This window comes from Eriocheir sinensis, chromosome 23, assembly GCF_024679095.1.
Source record: "Eriocheir sinensis breed Jianghai 21 chromosome 23, ASM2467909v1, whole genome shotgun sequence".
Classification (NCBI taxonomy): Eukaryota; Metazoa; Arthropoda; class Malacostraca; order Decapoda; family Varunidae; genus Eriocheir; species Eriocheir sinensis.
Genome location: NC_066531.1, coordinates 18,279,503 through 18,299,445, shown reverse-complemented (window position 1 = coordinate 18,299,445; position 19,943 = coordinate 18,279,503). Strand labels below are relative to the sequence as shown.

The 19,943-nt window shown below is 39.1% G+C and overlaps 1 protein-coding gene across 1 annotated transcript in view; it reads left to right on the top strand.

Annotated features, from left to right (window-relative positions):
- Positions 1 to 1,117: 1,117 nt before the first annotated feature.
- The window catches only part of LOC127002528 (endoplasmic reticulum aminopeptidase 1-like), a 38,460-nt gene continuing 19,634 nt past the window's right edge, over positions 1,118 to 19,943 (top strand). The window contains 1 exon segment of the mRNA XM_050868598.1: positions 1,118 to 1,359. Within this exon segment, the coding sequence (XP_050724555.1) occupies positions 1,320 to 1,359 (40 nt within the window). The 5' untranslated portion in view covers positions 1,118 to 1,319.

Genomic DNA, 19,943 nt, shown 5'->3' with positions numbered 1-19,943 from the left:
ATTATTATTATTATAGCTATTATTATTATTATTATTATTATTATTATTATTATTATTATTATTATTATTATTATAATTATTATTATTATTATTTTTATTATTATTATTATTATTATTATTATTATTATTATTATTATTATTATTATTATTATCATTATTATTATTTTTATCATCATCTTCATTATAAGTCTACGGAATTTCTTTTGTCATCCTGGGGAGTGTGCGGCGTACCTGCACGACACACGTAGGCTGTGAAATACAATCGTGTACATCTTCCAAATAATCAATCAGTCAATCAATCGCTCGCTGCCGCCCCGCCCCATCCGTCACCACCGTCCAGTGCGTCCGTTCAGCGCTGCGTTTTCCGTCGGGCCACACCGCATGCCGAATAAATTTAATAACCTAACCCAAGATCTAAAGAAATTTATTTAGACCTTGACCTAACCTAGTGTAACATACCTTAACGTAACTTACCTAACTCGAGGGCTTCAACCCCCCTCGACCCCCACTTCTATTTTCCGGAAGTCATTCGTAACTGCACTGCATTCAGGGACCCCAAAAAACATTCCATAATGTAAATATTAACTTCGCAAGAGGTGGCTATCATATCGATTGATTGATTGATTGATAGTTTATTGTTGCAAGTAAACAACAAAGGAGAAGGGAGGAGCATGCCATCCCAACCCCCAGGCAGTACAGAGTGTGACTTGTTGGTATTGTCAGATGCTCCCGCCCCTCACACCAACTATTTCTAGAGGCCAAAAAGGAGGTTAATCGAGTTCTAATGGGCGTCCTTTTAGGTTCACGGTACAGAAGAAGGCTCAGACTACCACTATAGGGTCATAAAAATACCCTTGGAAATGCCCTAAACTCCCACGAAAGACTAGTAAATTACGTGTTCTTGGGCGCAGAAATGTATAAAAATACGGCATAGGTATAAGGATACATGTGGAAGTAGCAGGAAACAGAAAAGAACTCAACATTAGCCGAGAAGAGGCAAAACAGTAAAGAATAGAGAATAGCCAAGAACAGAGGCATCACTACACAAGAATAGACAGACATATCACCAAAATTTAGCTGGAATGGAGATAAACCAAATAAACCCAGCCAATCGATGTCCCCGGGCCGGCTATAGTTCCAGGGCGCGGCAAAAGATGGCAGGGTAGGCGGCCGTCATCGTCTGCTAGTGTGACAGGCAGGCCAGCATGTCCCCTCGCCCCTAGAGTGCCTCCCCAGCAGCCCAGAGTGACAAGATTAGCGTGCAGCTGCGGCTAGGCGGGCCCGGGACAGGAGGTGCAGCGTTTTCTCGGGACCCGACCATGAGCGACCATGACGTGGACGATATTGCCTTCCTCACAGGTAGGCCCAAGTGCAGGGCGCCCGGGCTACGTCGTCATATGGTCGGCCACCCTCCTGATGGCTATTTTGGGGAGATTTTCCTCTTATAGACACACCCTCGTGAGCCACATGCGCTGTTATAACGTTACGAAGCTCTCCTTCCACCCTGGGTCAGCTCTGCAGCCATGGTCGTACTCATCCCAGCTGCTTACTCACCGATGACAAAATTTTCCTCATATGACACCGCCCTGTGACTCACATTAGCTGTCATGACATTACAGAGTTCTCCTTCCAGCCTGGTCGTACTCATCTCAGCTACTGACTCACCGCTGGAATGATCGATAACAAAATTTTCCTCTATGACACTGCCCTGTGACTCACATTAGCTGTCATGACATTACAGAGTTCTCCTTCCAGCCTGGTTGTACTCATCTCAGCTACTGACTCACCGCTGGAATGACCGATGACAAAATTTTCCCCTCTATGACACCGCCCTGTGCCTCACATTAGCTGTCATAACATTACAAAACTCTCCTTCCAGCCTGGTCATACTCATCTCAGCTGCTGACTCACCACTGGAATGACCGATGACAAAATTTTCCTCTCTATGACACCCCCCTGTGACTCACATTAGCTGTCATAACGTTACAAAACTCTCCTTCCAGCCTGGTCGTACTCATCTCAGCTGCTGACTCACCACTGGAATGACCGATGACAAAATTTTCCTCTCTATGACACCCCCCTGTGACTCACATTAGCTGTCATAACGTTACAAAACTCTCCTTCCAGCCTGGTCGTACTCATCTCAGCTGCTGACTCACCGCCGGGATGACCGATGACAGAATTTTCCTCTCTATGACACCCCCCTGTGACTCACATTAGCTGTCATAACGTTACAAAGCTCTCCTTCCAGCCTGGTCGTACTCATCTCAGCTGCTGACTCACTGCTGGATTAACTGATGACTAATGACATAATAAGCTGATTTTCCTCATAAGGACACCTTCAGTAACCCATGTCATCTGTCTTATCATTGCAAATCTCCCAAACCAACTGTCACAGCTCTGCACGGTTGTACTCATCCCGCCTGCTGACTCACCACCAGAATGACTGATGGCTGAAGACTTTTGAGCAGACTTTCCTCTGAATGACACCCCCCTTGACTCACATCAGCTGTCTTAACGTTGCCAAGCTTTCCTTCCAGCCTGTCACAGATCAGCATGGTTCTAGTCGTTCAGCTGCTAACTCACCGCCAGGATGACTGATGACTGATGACAAATGAGCAGATTTTCCTAAGAACGTCCCCCATGGCTCACATCAGCTGTCTTTAATGTTGCAAAGCTTTCCTTCCAGCCTGTCACAGCTCAGCACAGTTGTAGTCATCCCAGCTGCCGATTCTCTGCCAGGCTGCCTGATTACTGATGATGAATGAGCAGATTTTCCTCCTAAGGACACCCCTTGTGACCCACTCCAGCAGTCTTTAATGTTTTCAAGCTTGCCTTCCAGCATGGCACAGCTTGGCACAATCACCCGGCTGTCTGTCCTAGTCATCCAGCTGCTGTTTCACAATAAATTTTCAACTATATAAGACCACAGTACAACACAGGTCATTGTTAGCACCCAAACCAGACTATATTTTCCATAATGGTCCTTTTTCTGTTCACCACCCAATACTAAAGAGATTTCCTGTGTGGTTTCCTCAAATTTCATACCTTCTATATTGTTATGCCACCTCCCGTCTTCTGAGCGACCACGCTTCACCTGGGCAGGCAGCGTTACACACCCACGCACTGAAGTAGGCAGTGAAAAGCACACCAGAACAGCATAGTAGAGACGGCACCACTGCAGCACGTTTCCCACACTCCAGACAGGGCAGGCAGGCAGATGGGAGGACACTTAAAGGCCAGATGCTGGGTTTTCTCACTTTAATAACACCACAGTGTACATGACAGATTCATAGTAAGCACACACACACCTTTAGGTGCAGTAACACGACACAAACTCCTCACTGTCTGACACAGGCATACGACACTTGTCACTGGACACAACATAGGCACAGGCGCAGCACATGTCACTGTCCAAGGCATGGGCACAGGCACATGCTTTACTGTTCAATCCTGGTCACTAGACTTCACTGTACAATCCTTGGGTCTGTACTAGACTTCACTGTACAATCCTAGGCATTAGACTTCACTGTACAATCCTGGGCACTAGTCTTCACTGTACAATCTTGGGCACTAGATTTCATTGTACAATGCTGGGCATTAGACTTCACTGTACAATCCTGGGCACTAGTCTTCACTGTACAATCTTGGGCACTAGATTTCACTGTACAATGCTGGGCACTAGACTTCACTGTACAATCCTGGGCACTAGACTTTACTGTACAATCCTGGGTACTAGACTTTATTGTACAATCCTGGGCACTAGACTTTACTGTACAATCCTGATCACTAGCACTTCACTGTTTAGTCCAAGGCAAGCCGGGGCTTAAATCCTTCTTCGGCGGCAGCAGGAGAGCAACTGCCCCGCAGGTTGTTGTTGTTCAAAGATTGTTCCCCCCTATTGAGGGAAGCACAGGCCTTTGCCAATGGCGGCCTGTAGCAGGGTGCCGACAGACTGACTCTGTCGGCTGATATCAGCCAAGCCGACCAAGTTGGTCTGTTGACGAGGACCGGGGTGTCTCTGCAGGTGGCGTGCTCCACCATTATATATGCCTCTCCTCATATATGATTGCACAATGCTGTGCAAGCAGTGCCCGTGTCAAGCAAGCTATTCTGTTACACCAGCCATACAAGCTTCTCGCACACTACACATTCATAAAACGTTCATAAAAATATCAACGCCAAACACGGTAGAAATATTTTTAGTATTTCATGTTTGGTTTGGGAGCTTACAAACTTACTGTGTTAAATTGTGGAATTGGCACTGGCTGATAAGCCCACTGGTGACATGCAGGGGACATTGAATAGCTTGTGGATTTGTGTTATGTGGGTGACATGTATATTCTGAAACACACAGACAAGATGTAACACTGCTTTACTAAGTCTATGGCAGTGTTATTGACTTGCTGAGTGTTTATAGATTGGTTTAATGCATCACATGTGGTAGGGGCAGGTGTCGTATGGCAAGCCATTGCCAAAGTTGTTCATCACTATGTTTTGTTGAAGTAGCTACCTACAATGCCTAAAAATGAAAAATGAAATTGACCATTTTATCATGTTCAGGAATCCCAAAGTCATGTCATCTTGGACTTACCTCAAGTTATGTCATATCCAAATAGTTGAAAATTAGCTGAAATCTTGTCTTTTTTACTTAGTTACCTGGATGCATCTGTTTCATTATGCTGAGACAGGTGTATTTAAACTTTCAAAGGTATGAAATCCTTTCACTGTCTAGAAAATCTGTAAATTATTAACTAATCTAAAAATGTCACTCTACTGGTTAGCGTGAACATATAATGGCAGGACAGAAGGTTTTAAGATATGTTTCCTGGTAAGTTGTGCCATATTAGACACCACTACTCAGGTAGCTACGTTAGATAATGAATACAGTGATTGTTGTTGATAAACTTAACAAATGTAGGGTTCTGTCAGCTGACAACAATGGTGCAACATTTTATTATTTGTTTTATTGCTGTGTAGTGGTTCATACGTTCCAGCTTGACATTACCTACAAGATTTACATTTATAATAACTCATCCAGTTAGTAAACATTATATAAGAATCCATGCAGCCAGTAATCCTATTAATATGCCTGAATAAGGTAGGGCACCAGAGAAAATCAATTAGCAGAAAATATTATATATGGAAAAGAATGGACAGGGGACTGAACCACACATACATAGTAGATGGAAACCTTAATATATATCTTCATAATCATTCCCCTTTTGCATGTAACCTAATATTGTCATTTGGAATTCAAGATAAATAAATTTTTCTAAACTGAATGGAGCTCAGTCCAGTTCTCTTGATTAAGGTAGGCTTTTGGGGCTTTAGCCCCAGTTGATTTTTGTCTAGCTCCAAATTTTTCAGGAATTAATTTGCAGTATTTTATACAGTTTGCTTTCTTCTTAGCAAGAAATACATACTGTCAGTGTCAGTCTAGATATAATGAATAAATTTTCTGGGAGCAGTCACACCTAGAACTTGCATCTTTGTTTTTAGTGGTTGTTCAGAATTCCGGGCTTAGCCCCCAATGTCCTGGATGTCTAGCATCAGCCCTGGTTCAGTCTTCTCTATATACATGTCTGATTTTGGAGAAATATACTTTTGATGATTTAGAAAAACAAGTTCATGTTTACTGCATAATCGATACACAACTCTCTTCTGTTTCTTGGTCCTGTTTCTCTTCTATTTGACCCAAAGTCACGTAATCTTTCCATTTTACCCTCTGAGTCTGAATGAAATACTCCTTTCAATAATACAACATTACTAGGCCGTACAAGCCCAAAATACACATTTTTCATCACCTTGTGCTTACGTATCACTTGAATTTCACCTTCACTTCCTTCCACATGTGACTTTCTCATATGCAGCCATTGTGAGTTAATAAAAATAATAATAATGAGGATGATATTATAATAATAATAATAATAATAATAATAATAATAATAATAATAATAATAATAATAATAATAATAATAATGATGATAGTTATGATAATAATTATACCAACCAAAAATACTTCTACCTATTATGTGAGTTTAATCACTACCATACACTCCACCTTCAGAGCAATTGATTAGTCATATAACCATTAATGTCATGCCATATATATAAATGCAGCTTCTCATATGAAAGGAAAGTACTAGGGTAAGGTAATTTACTGATGTAAGATGATGAATACAGAAATTAAACAAATTGACAGCTGTTAATTTGAGGATGTTTTGTATAACACCTTGTTATACAAAACTTGTTCATATTTATAAAATTCATATATCCCTACTGAAATTTGTAAGTTTGTGATATAAGTTTTAGGAGAAGGTACAGTTTCATCACACTCAAATTACCACTGTTGGATGATATCAGTGCTCTGTGTAGAATAATTTTAAGGTCTTATTATTTATAAAGGGTAAGCAATCTCAACACAATATTCTTTTCTTCAGTATGTCACTCTGCTAAATATGTACATGAATATTATTTCCATATAAGTTTCCTAATCACTTTAATAGTTCTTTATGCTGAATTATCACATTAACAAGGACAAATAACTTTATTTATGTGTTTACGAGATAGAAAGGTATTCATAATTTAGAACATGTTCCCCAGTTTACAGTTCTTATTCTTGTTCATGCAGACCCTCCCCCCCAGCTAGAGCACCCACCCCTTCAAATCAAGTCCACTGCCCACTCAGCCAGAGCACTTCCCCAAATGCAAACACCCCTCCCAAGCTAGAACTCCCCTCACACAGATGTTGCTCTCGTCTCACATACGTTGCACCCTTAACTGATTGGCTGCTTTCCACACAAGCTCACAAGTAGCCTGTTTTCCAAGACAGCCAAAGCCTCCCTTCTTTCTCACTGTTAGGTCAGCTCCTTTATAAAAAGGTGCTGCCACCTGCCACAGGCCGGCTGTCTTGCCCACAGCTCGCCTACTCCCTCCGGGGCAGGCTGAGGCTTTCCCAGTTAAAAGGCAGCCTCCAACTAGCGGTGGAGACCAGCCACAGGTGTTCCCATACACCTGTAACACCTGTGGCATGATGTGCTGCTACAGGTGTGTGTGGCTTATTCATGCTCTTCTGTTTGCATGATGGCTGACATGACCTGGATCATCTGCAGGAGTGCCTTTACTTCACAATGCAGTTATTATTTTTATAAATGTCATGTTATCTGATGGTTGACTTTTGGTTTGACCATAGGAGTCCATTTTTTTTTTTTTTTTTGATACAATTTGTATCTTAATTTATCTATGAATTCCCATCAGTATGGTGCCTTGCCATACTGGTTATTAGATAGTCTATTTTTAGTGCAGCTGTCTTTATCATGGGCAGTTAGAGCCACCAGTTGGCTCACTTCCCTTCAGCCTCACCTCAGCCTTATTTAACTTCACCTTCAACTTATTATGACACAAATTCTTCCAATTATAAAAATCTGATCAAGGCCATCAAAATTATCAGTAGGGTATATATATATATATATATATATATATATATATATATATATATATATATATATATATATATATATATATATATATATATATATATATATATATATAATGTGGCATAAATTCTGGCACCTTTTGTTTTACTTATACATAGTAGGTCACTGGTGGCATTGCATCTACCTACTGATGTATGTTGCAAAGATATTGGATGTGAGCTTTGTGTGAGTCTGCCTCCAAGTAAAGGAGCACAGAGAGCATCATTGCTGGGTGAGATGGGATTGTTGTGCATGTGCTGGGTGGTGGGTCAGGTCGTTAAGTAGCTATATTTCTGCTAATTAGGTTTTGCAACAACAACAAAATCTTAGGATATTAGATACAGATGAAAGTTTGTAAGAGGTAGCAGAAGGATACATTTAACATAGATGTCACTGGATATTAACAGGACTTAATTTTAGTTTAGTGCTTGTACATGTGTGTGTGTGTATTTACCTAGTTGTGACATACGTGTGTGTGTGTGTGTGTGTGTTGTGTGTGTGTGTTTACCTATTTGTAGTCTACCAGGCCCGAGCTAAGCTCTAATAGTCCCGTCTCCATATCTACATTCATCCAGCCTTTCCTTCATTTGGTGGACACTGCTCGCCTCCACCACCTCTTCCCGCAAGCTGTTCCATGTGTTAATGCTTCTATGTGGAAAACTATACTTTTTCAAGTCACTCAAACAGGTTCCTTTATTAATTTTTTTTCCATGTCCTCTCAGCCTCTGTGTTCTCGCAGTTAAGAAGAGATCATCTCTATCCACCTCAACAAACTTATTTACCAACTTATATAGCATGATCAGATCTCCTCTCTCCCTTTTTTGTTCCAGTATCGTCAAGTCCATCTCCCTCAATCTGTCTTCATACGTTATATTCAAGAGTTCTGGGACCATTTTAGTTGCAATTCGCTGTATTCCTTCCAACTTTCTGATATCCTTCTGTTTGTGAGGTGACCATACAACTGCAGCATATTCTAGTTTTGGTCTAATCAATGTTGTTATTATTTTGTTCATCATTTCTTTGTTCATATAGTGGAATAATACCCTCATAATTTGCATCATTCTGTAGGTTTCTCCAAATAACTTGTTTATGTGCTTTTCTGGGGATAGTGTGTCTTGCATCGTTACTCCCAAATATTTTTCTTCATGTACCATATTTAAGTTTTCTTCTCCCATCCTATATGTTTTCCTTAGTCTTTTTTTACTTTTTTCCCATTTCCATAACATGGCATTTGTTTGCATTAAATTCCATCTCCCATAACTGGCTCCATCTATACACTCTATCCAGGTCTTTTTGCAGCTCTTCACAGTCTTCACTTTCCTTATAAGCCCCTAAGAGGTCAGCATACCTTTACATCCCATATACTCATCCTAGTCACAAGAAATCAGTTTTTCATATATTGTTCCGTATCACTCAAAATGACCCCAGAACTAAAAAGAAAAAAGAGTTAAAGTTTGAAATCTCCATATTTAAATGTCCCACAGGGCCTTTAACCCTTTCCATCCATGACGCAGACGTCGGCGTCACAGTATGGAAAAGGTCAAGAGGAAATGGAAGAGGATTAATCCTCTTCTAAACCTCTCAATCCTCCTCTAAATTCCTCTTAATCTTCTTCCATTTCCTCATAAGAGGTTTAGAAGAGGATTAAGAGGAAACTTGGCTTGCTGTGCCAAATATATGCTTTTCTTTTGTCGTTTACCAATCTTTTTATAGCTATAAATGATAATCTGCGTTAAGTATGTGTATTATGGGTTCCTATTCCGACTCAAGTTCCTCGTCTTCTTCCTCTATTTGATGATCAAATACATAATCAGGGTCATCATCACTCTCATCAATGCTAATGTCACTGTCCTGGTCACCAATATCTTCCTCAAGACATAACTGCTCATCAATCTCAGCGAGAGTTAGAGAGCAGTGACGTCTCCCTGCCATTGTGACTCAGAGACAAGTGATGGCCGGGGACGGGTTACGTAGGTAGCAGCGCGTGGGCAGTGAGAGGGGGGTTGGGGTGGTAGGGCTTACGCATGTGTTCAAATGGCGGGAAGCTGTGCTGATATATGCTAGACACTTCCAGAAAAATAATTAATGTAGCTAGAAGGCATTTCCAAGCAGCAGAAGGCGGGAAAGTGACGAACGTACTTGTAAGAGAAGATGGCACCACTATAAACACTTGCCTGCGCCATGACGGGCTGGGGCCGAACACCATCCAGGCCCCTCAAGCAAGCCTACCGGTGCTATAGGTGTAGACGTAAAAAAAAAAAAAAAAAAAAAAAAAAAAATGTGATTTACCACAAGAAGTAACCTCTGATTTCATGTACTTGTAGGTGATTGACCACTAACAGGTTAACTTTGCATCGTCTGCAAAAAGGCTCATATAACTTTTTATACCCATCGGCATATCATTTATATATATTATTAACATTATTGATGCCAGAACTGAGCCTTGAGGAACTCCAGTCTTTACTCTCCTCCAATTTGATTTCTTTTCTCCGATCACCGTCCTTATTTCTCTTCCTGTTAAGTAATCCTTCATCCACTCTATAACCTTCTCCATGCTCCATCTCCAGTTTGGCCTCAAAACATCTTGCATTAAACCATTCCTTGTTACCTTTCTTCTTTACTACATAGAATGGCACACATTCATTCATTATACACCTTTATTATACACATTCCTTCATTATACATCTTTGAAAAATAGCTGTACTTCTCTTGCACAAACTTAATTTGGTTCATCGCCATCCAATTTCTACTACATACTAAAAAAAGTTTTTCATTCTGCATACTTTGCATTGTTATAATTTCTCTTCTTAATTTTATATTCTTCTTTATTGTAATCTTGACATTCTTCATCCAGTTCGACATTCAGAATTTCATGGTTACTTTTTCCAAATGGGCATTCATGTTTCATGTCTCCTGATATTTTAGTCCTTTTCGTAAATGTTAAATCTAATCTTGCTGGTTCATCTCTGCCTCTGTCTAGTTTCCTCTTTTATCCATTGAGTCATAAGGTTACTCTGTCAGTTCCAGTAACTATCCCCCCCACTTAATTTTAACTTCTGCTACAAACAACTCCCAGTCCACTCACTCCCTTGCAATTAACCTTGTAGCAGTGATGGGCCAAATTTGTGGCTTTACCTTGTAGCAGCGACGGGCCAAATTTGTGCCATGATTTAAACCCCCCAAAACAGATGATATGTAAACTGATCACAAATGCTTTGATATATATTGTGAAATGGTTTGTGTGAGTGATGATTTTTACTCATTTTTCTCGCTTAGAGGAACCATTAAGAAACATGATCCCCGCTGCTACTGGGTTAAAATCTCCCATAACATTACATTTCTGGCATCATATTTCTTTATCTAACGCACTCACTGTATCCTCTATCGCCCTCATGTATTTTCCATTGCACAGTGTACCATGTGGGAGGAACATAAGCTACTGTTATTTTTATCATTACATTGCTGCTAAGTGGGACTCATATACAGAAGATTTTGGTAGTTTCTGGACTTATTTTAACCTCCAAAACTTCTAACTCTGATTTAGTCACTATCATTCACCCCTTCTTTTCCTTCTGCTCTATCTTTCCTGTACACCTCATAGTTATATTTTTCCAGTTGTGTATCTGTATTTTCCATTAATTTGGTTTCTGTTGTTCACATTATATCTGGATTTTCCTTAATTAAATAATCTCCCATCTCCAATTTTTTTTACATTAATCCATCAATGTTTGTATAGGTCAGTCTCAGTTTGTATGTTCCCCCTTCACTTCCTTTTTATGTTTTTCTAGTTGATCCTCTCCTCGCTCTTCCTGATCCACTACTTCATTACACTGTCTGTGTGTACATGCGTGCATGCATGTGTGTGTGAATTTACCTAGTTGTGTTTACCTAGTTGTGAAATACAGGAAAAGAGCCGTACTAGGCTCGTGCTGTCCCGTCTCCATAACGCTTATTATCCAGTTTGGCTTTAAATTCATGAATCAAAACGTTTTTGCACACAGTCTCCTCGTCAAGTCCGTTCCATGTTGTTATGCCTCTGTATGGAAAACTGTATTTCTTGATGTCTCTCCTGCAGTCGCTCTTCTTCAATTTCTTACCATTGCCTCTTGTCACACTTCTGTCACGTATCACTAGGTCTTCCCTGTCCAATTTCTCCAATCCCTCTTGTATCCTGTACAATGCTATTAGGTCCCCTCTCTCTCTTCTCTCCAGTGTTGTTAGTTCCAATTTCTCGTCTTTCTTCATAAGTATGTTCTCTCAGAGTTTCCGTTAATTTAGTCGCTGCTCTTTGTATTCTTTCCAACTTCCTAATTTCTTTCTTCAATCTAGGTGACCACACTAATGCTGCATATTCCACTCTTGGACATATCATCGATGTTATTAGTTTCTTCACCATTTCTTCATCTAAATATGTAAATGCTGCTTTTATGTTTCTAAGAAGATTGTATGTTTCCCCAGTTATCCGGTCTATATGTTTTCCAAAGGATAACTTGTCTGTTATGATCACTCCCAGATCTTTTTCTTCATTTTTTTCATGATTCTTTCATTACTCAGAGAGTAGTTCCTCGATAGTCGTCTACTGCTCTTACCAAACTCCATCACGCTACACATCTCTGTATTGAATGTCATCTCCCATTTGCGTGACCATTCGCATATTCTATCGAGATCTTGGCTCAGGGCTACACAGTCTTCTTCATTAGCCACCCTCCTCATTAGTGTGTGTGTGTGTGTGTGTGTGCGTGTGCGTGTGTGTGTGTGTTGAGAGAGCAATTTTTAAAATTTTAATTCTAAGTCAAATCAATAATATTTTTTATTAGGGTCTAGGGTATTAAGAGCATGGGAATACATAGGCATTGTATAAATGATGTGATGTGCCAGTGCAAATCTAAACTTTTTGTTTGATCTGGAGTTGGCATTAAGGGGCAGTCATGTCTAGCATAAATGTGCATCTTTGGTTTATAGCTGATACAAAGCGTTATTTCTACACATACACAGACTCACACTCACATTATAGTCAGGTCTTATTTAAGTAGCCACTGTGGTGACCAAATTATCCCATCACTTCCTTGCAAGTGGATCGTCATACTAGAAAATTATTCAAATGATAATGCAAGATTTTGTGTCCTCACTCCTCACCAGTTTTCACCCTTTCTTTTACTGAAAGTGACTGCTGTTGTCTCCTGATAATTGAAGTAAGGGTAAGTTCTCCTCACACCATCCAAATTATTCAAATTCAACCTCTTACTCTTAACTGCACTAATTTTAAAAAATCCCTCTTAGCTGCATAATTTGGGTTGCTAAAGTCCCCTGTACTCAAGAACGCATGAGAAATAGTGTTTTGTTTTACCAAGCAAGCAAGTAAGCATAGATAACTCAACCAGAGCACCAATAGCAGTTCTGTTTCTTCAAGGACTTTACTTTAAGCTGTAGTCAAGATTTTACCTTTATATCTGAAGCATTACCTACTTCCCTTTAGTCCAATCTGCCATACACATTTATTCTTACTACCACTCCCTGTGCATAGATTGTTAGCAGTGTCTTGCCCAGCAGCGGACGAAATTAGAAAAGATTAAAAGGGACTTGAACAGTCTCGTGTCTCAATATTCTCTTGTAGTATGTGTTTGGTCTAATGAAACCCCTAAGGATATTATATACATTTATCTCCATTCTGTGGCTTAACTTGAAGAAATATACCTTGACCACACTTAACACTTGACAATGTGCATACATTTTGAGACTTTGAAGAGTGGAATACTCAGTACCATCTTTTTACAGTGGCCTTGCATCCAACGTGTGATTGTGCAGTGGGTTTCATGTCCAGCATGGGATTTTTTGGAAAAGTATTTTTTTTAAATTATTGTAATGCATTTAAAGTGGTCCAATGCACAACAAACCTTGCCAACATGTGGCCCAAATCCAGAGATTTCTTTAATGCGTGGAAAAGTTGTCCATTGCACACTACTCTTGTTGCTCTCAGCCAATCAGCCAGAGGCATGCTTCATGGCGCCAGCCAGTAATACGTATGAGCGGGGGCAGTCACATGATATGCAGAAGTGCATTGTTTGCCTAGATCTTAATAGCTTAGGTAGACCAGTCTGCCTACCCACACTCCCTGGACGAATCTTTATTGATTATTGTATTTTTAAGGTATTCTTTCAGAAATTTTTCATCAAAATTTATTTTTCCTATAAGTTCTTTTGTTTGTTTGTTCAACATGAATTTCGTCCAACATGGCTCAATCTCTGATAAAGTCCGCATTGGACACAAGGCCACTGTATCTCCCACTGTAAATTGCGAGCCCTGGCCCTGGGAATACTGACCCATTGCTCAGATGTCTAGTCTAGCAGTAGCAGCAGTCTAGCAGTAAAACAGGTGAAGATAGCAGATAACTGTTGCCAGTCATGAAGATGGTAGGGCAAGAAGGGATTAGCTGAGAGTTGATAGCCAGAGTTGTTCTGTAGAACTAAGCAAAACTAATGATGGAGAAATAACCTGTGATACATATCTTCCTTGAATCTAAACTGAAAAACCCTTAGCGGTAGCTATTTCAATGCTAAAGAGGCTTCATGCAGGGATTCAGTAAGGAGTGTGTCTACTGTTAGAAAAATGAGTATGATGGTAGCCTTGTAAATTAAAAGCTGTGAATGAATGAGCAAATCTAAAATATGGATATGGGTAATTAAGTGTATGGAAAAGTGACCTGAAGTTACCCTCAGAGATCCTGAGTGTCATTATAATAAGGAAAACTTCTGAGCAAGAAATCAGTTTTCTTAGGTTTCAGGTTTCATGATGGGGGGGGGGGGGGGCAGGGAGAGAGAGAGAGAGAGAGAGAGAGAGAGAGAGAGAGAGAGAGAGAGAGAGAGAGAGAGAGAGAGAGAATGACAATACTGAGTAATTTCTTGCAGTCAAGTATCAACCTGAATGCTTTGCTTCTTTCCTCACTGTTTGTGTTCAGCTGAGATTTGTTCTAAATGTGCGTGTGTGTCAAGAAGTAAATGTGATGCTGCAGATGGTTATAGACTGAAAAAAAAAGTACAAAATTCAAGTAGCCTATTTCAATCTTATGTGAAGACATGTTTCCTTTTATATTTATATTTTCAGAAGTGTTAACCTCAAATGATTAAAAATAGAATGAAGTCAACACAAAGACCCCATTAGACTCAAGATTTTTTTACATCAGAAGACCGATATTTATTTTTTACTAGTATTATGCATTTGTGTTATTTAGGAACATCTTTATTTATTAATTTTCTGCTTACGTTATCCCGCAGGTCTTAGACCTTTTTAATAAGTTCAATCAGTTTAGAAAAAAAATAATGTAAAATATTAAAATTTATGTGATTTAACCTTCCTTCTTATCATTGGTCTTTCAGAAGTTGTGTCTACTATATTCACTGTTTTTTCATTAGTTTCGTAGGATTCATGTTATTCAATTTGTTGATTATAAATCTGATATTTTTATTGTTGTGGTGAAGCTTTCAGTGCATGTTGTCAGTGTGAAACATGTGAAAAATCTATTGTGCTATCTGTCCTTTATTTGTCATACATTCCATCGTTATCTTTCCCTTACTTTGTTCTTTTCATGAGCCAAATTTAAAACTTATAATTGCTTTAGTTATCTTTTGCCAAAATTGTTTGCTGTTATTAACAATATATGCTTTCCTGCTGTAGTCATTGGTTTGCATAGTAAATTTCTCAGTGATATTAAACTACTGATGTGAGATACAACAATATAGATGCCATGCACTCAACACTTCAAAGGCTGTCATAACTGCTGTTGGGTGGTTTTGCAAGGAAGTCTGTCCTCAGCTTGGTCACATCTACACATTTGATTCTCGATTCCCTTGAGAATCCATCTTAGAAGGGCTGAGCACAACATAAAGTGTTTCAATGTAAAATTACTGACAGATGTCTGGAGTAGTAAATCCTTGATCTCTCAAATCCCAAGATCCCATATTTTAGATTTTCTGAACAATTTTCAGGCTGACTGAAATTCCATTACGTACACCATCATTTGTGGGGGATTTGATTGCAATTCTTGGTACATGGATCAGCTAGCACACACACACTGGTAGTGTTGTTTTTGTTGTGCTGTGCTTTGAGCATGAGAGTACACTTTGTATCAATATTCATCCAGTGTTACATCACCATTTCAATAATATTTGTAATCAACAATGGCTTAAAAAAAAAAAAAGTGTAGTATAATTCATGGGTTGTCCACCAGTTAGTCCACAAAGCAGCTGCCTTGTCTTTGTTCCAATAAGCCATGAGCTAGAAAGTTCTGAAATTTTGCACAAATGTACATAGTACAACAAGATTGATGCTGGATAAGCACTGTTTTTGTCTTGTCTGTACAACAAGATTGATGCTGGATAAGCACTGTTTTTGTCTTGTCTGTACAACAAGATTGATGCTGGATAAGCACTGTTTTTGTCTTGTCTGTACAACAAGATTGATGCTGAATAAGCACTGTTTTTGTCTTTTCTGACCACATTAACAAATAGCCAGAAAAAGACACACAAGTGACCAGCCTGCTTCATGTACAGAAACATGGCATTGGCAAGCCCAGCAGCAGTATTCTCTGTGGAAAAATTGCCTTTTATTTGTGAATATTATAAAATTCTAGTTTTCGGAAAACTTGGACCTAATTTTTTTGGACCACCCGCCTCTCCTTTTGGTCTAGGAAGTTTTGGGTTCACTGTTCATGGATTTTTTATCCTATGAAGATGGGTCTCATGACGAGGCTGCATACGGATGGCATAAGCAGATGCTTTTGTCTTTAGTGCCCAGTTTCAAACCTCCTGAATACTCATCATGCCTCTATGCCAGGGGTCAGCAACCTTTCAAATATAGTGTGCCAGTTTATAAATATCAGTTTTTTACTGCCCTGCACATTAAGTGTGATTTATTTTCCACTGCTGTTAATGAAATAAAGTGATTATTATGTGTAAATGTCCATCATAAGTATACATTATTCTAATTAAAGTGAAATGTTAAACACATGCATAATATACATTTTCCCATTTTATTGTAGTATCTATTACTTATCCATCAACATTTTTCCCACACCTTGTAAGCAAGGTTTGAAGTTGTTAAGATGTGTGGTGATGTCTTAGAGAAGCATAAGTCTCACAATCCAGTTGCTGTCCAGTTGTCCTTTGTCTGTTTAAAAGATCACGATTTCACCAAAGCATTCCACAAATCTCTCCAAAATCTTTCCTTCATCACCTACTACTGATGGACAAGGGTACCGTATTTCCCGGCATATAAGACGCACTATTTAAAAAAAAAAGATGAAAAAAATTACCCTCCGTCTTATACCCCAATGGTTTGGTAGGCCTAGGGGTTATTATTACTGGTACGAAACCAATAGGCTACCCAAAACACCTGTGTTTGACACAATAGTTTCCCAATGTCCCCAGAATGAAATATACTGTATTTTGCGGCATATAATGCGCACTTCTTTCACTCAGAAAATTTTAAAAAGTTACCCCTGCGTGGTATACGCCGAAGGTACAAATTTTAATTGAGTTTTGTAATGAATAGTGTGATACAGTAGAAAAGAAAAGTGTGAATAAGCAGAAGAAGAAGACATATATAGCGATAAAACCATACAGATCAGAAGAAGAAGACGCGCCACACGTGGGAGCTGATACGCGGCGTGAACACGAAACACAAAACACAACACGGCTGCGGCGCGCCAGTCACCCACCAGTGTGCGGGGTAGAAAAGAACAACTCAGTTCAGGGTGAAGTATATATCTGTGCACTGTTGAAGTAATTAAGTGTGTGTTGTGAAGTATAGTTCGAAGTGTTGAGAAGGACCTAAGAAGCGATACAAAGCGAAACAGGTCAAAAGAAGAAGAACAAGAACCTTGGTGGTGATGGTTAGTAATTAATAGCATCTTCCATTTAGCGTAACCCGTTTCTGGGTCGTGATCTGTAGAGTCCCTCATAGAGTCCCGACAACCTAAGATTTGGACGCCATTATTGGCCCTGTGTTTTCGCCGCGCTTTTCAAACACTAGCACACGGTCTCGCGGCGAAGACAGGGCCAATAATGGCGTCCAAATCTTAGGCTGTCGGGACTCTATCTGTCAAGGGACTCTACAGAAGATCATGACCCAGAAACGGGTTATGCTAAATGGAAAAGGCTATAAAGCGGGTATTATACGGGAATGAATTGGCGGAGCGGGGTGCTTGTACATTAAGTTCACTGAAAATGTGGAGGTTTTTTTTATTTTTATTTTTTTATTTTTTAATTTTTTTAGATGTCTTGCCAAATCATAGGTGCGTTTTATACTCCGGTGCGTCTTATATGGCGGGAATGGTATATGTTGTATGCACTGTCCACCTCCTCAAATTTAGACTGAAGCTTCATGAGTGTAAAATAAGAATGTGCAACAAGAAAATTCACATTTTGTTACAGTGGCTGTCACCTTGTTGATGTCAAGAGTTCAAACTTCAAAGTCTTGTCACAGATTTTTCTTGGTGAATGATACAATGCAAGCTCAGGATGGGGTGGCCAGTTTTATCCTCAATAAGCTTAGTGAAACTTTTGATTTTTCTTCCATAGCAAAAGCACCTCTCATGGGAGGGGAACTACCTTTTCTCAAAGCACATTTGTGCTAAGTTTGGCATGTGTGCCTAAGGTTGTTGACCTCTGCCTGCCCTATGCAAACTTACCATTGAAACTTTTCATTGGTAGCATAGGTAATGCGGATAAGATTCTATATCACAGCACAATGGGTAAGGTAAAAAATATTGCATACCATTGCTTGAAAAGTATCTGTGATTGCAGTTGCTTGTTCATTTGTGTATCATCCGCCGTGCAGCCTGTGTGCTCCTATCCTTCTTGTCCTCCCTTGCCTTAGCAGCTCATCACTTGTGTCAGCTCTCAGATGGCACTCCACTTTACATATTTCTGTAGTTAAATCATTATCAAAGTTCCCTTCAAACTTATTCATATGTATCTTATTTTTCAATTTACTTGACATTTCAGTCAAGTATTCTGTTTTACATGTTTCATCACTGCATTATTTTTCCTTCTTTTTAAGACTTACCTAAACACCTGTATTTGTGCTTATTTTCTGCCTTGAAGAAATCATTTCCAGCAGGAATCAAGTCAAGATCCCTTGTAGAAGGGAATGACTTTACAGAGTGAAATGGGAATTCATGTACAATAAACTCTGAAGTAGAACTATGGTTTGGTGCAAGGCAAGTTCTCTGCTGCAAACTCTTGTTTAACTTTTACATTGTAGCTCTTTAAGATAGCACTGCTTATTACTGTGATTTTCTGCATATATTGTGCTTTAAAAGAATTTGTGGAACAGATCATCGTGACAGCCTGATTATGATTCCTTAAAGAGACTGCTTATGTCAGTTTCCTGATATATATATATTTTTCTTTTTCTTAAGCAGATGAATAAGAATATCAACAGAAAATCTGATATAGTTTTTTTTTAATCTTTTCTAGATTTTATGTAGCAAACAGTAGTAAATAGAAAAATACATTTTTGTATGATACTTTTTGTTCTCATTATTATTATTATTATTATTATTATTATTATTATTATTATTATTATTATTATTAGAATTATCATTACTATCTTTATTATTATAGTTATTATTACTATTATCAGTGTAATTCACTGCACATTGCCTTGCTGAAATGCACATTATGTGATCCTCACTACCCAGTGCCCAGTGCCCTTCACCTGAGGCAGCAGACTGGCTTGTGGTCACAACAGGATAGTTTTTGTGAGTGTCAGAGCCCCCTAATTTGTGTATTTTCCTGCAGGCACTTTGCCTTCCACCATCTGTGTTACTTCCTATGGTCACATAATTGTATAAATTAATTATATATTAGAATATTTAATGTTAAACAAATCTTGCAGCAGTTTATCATTGGGAGCTACTCATAGACGATGAACCTTATGTCATCCATGGGATGCACTGTCTCCAAGGTTGTCAAGGTCATGTTTTACCTCCAGAAGTGTGAAGTTGTCTCATAAGTTTTTCAGTAAAATTTCATTATTTTATTGTAGTTTGAGTCTGATGCTACACCAATGTTGTAAATCTCACTAAGTGACACAATTCACTGGATTTGATCGTAAAGAACTGCTCATGTCTTCTGCTTCGGACCCAAGACTGGGTGTGGATATGGATGGGTTTGGGCAGCTTACAAATAGTCTGTTAAACCATAGAATCTTAAAGGTTGTCTTCATCCCTCTTTGTTGACATCATTGCTTCATTTTCATGTTTCTCTACCTCCCTATCCACTCTTACCTCAGTGAGGTCAAGGTGTAATTCTGTGGTAATTAAGATCAATTTTATGATTATTTTTTATTTAACTTTTTTTGCCACAGGTTTTATTTGTGGATTCCTTTTTATATAGTGATTTTTATATTGCAGTATTGCTGATATCTTCTTTTGTATATAAGTAGAGTGGTAGCAAAGCCTCGCCA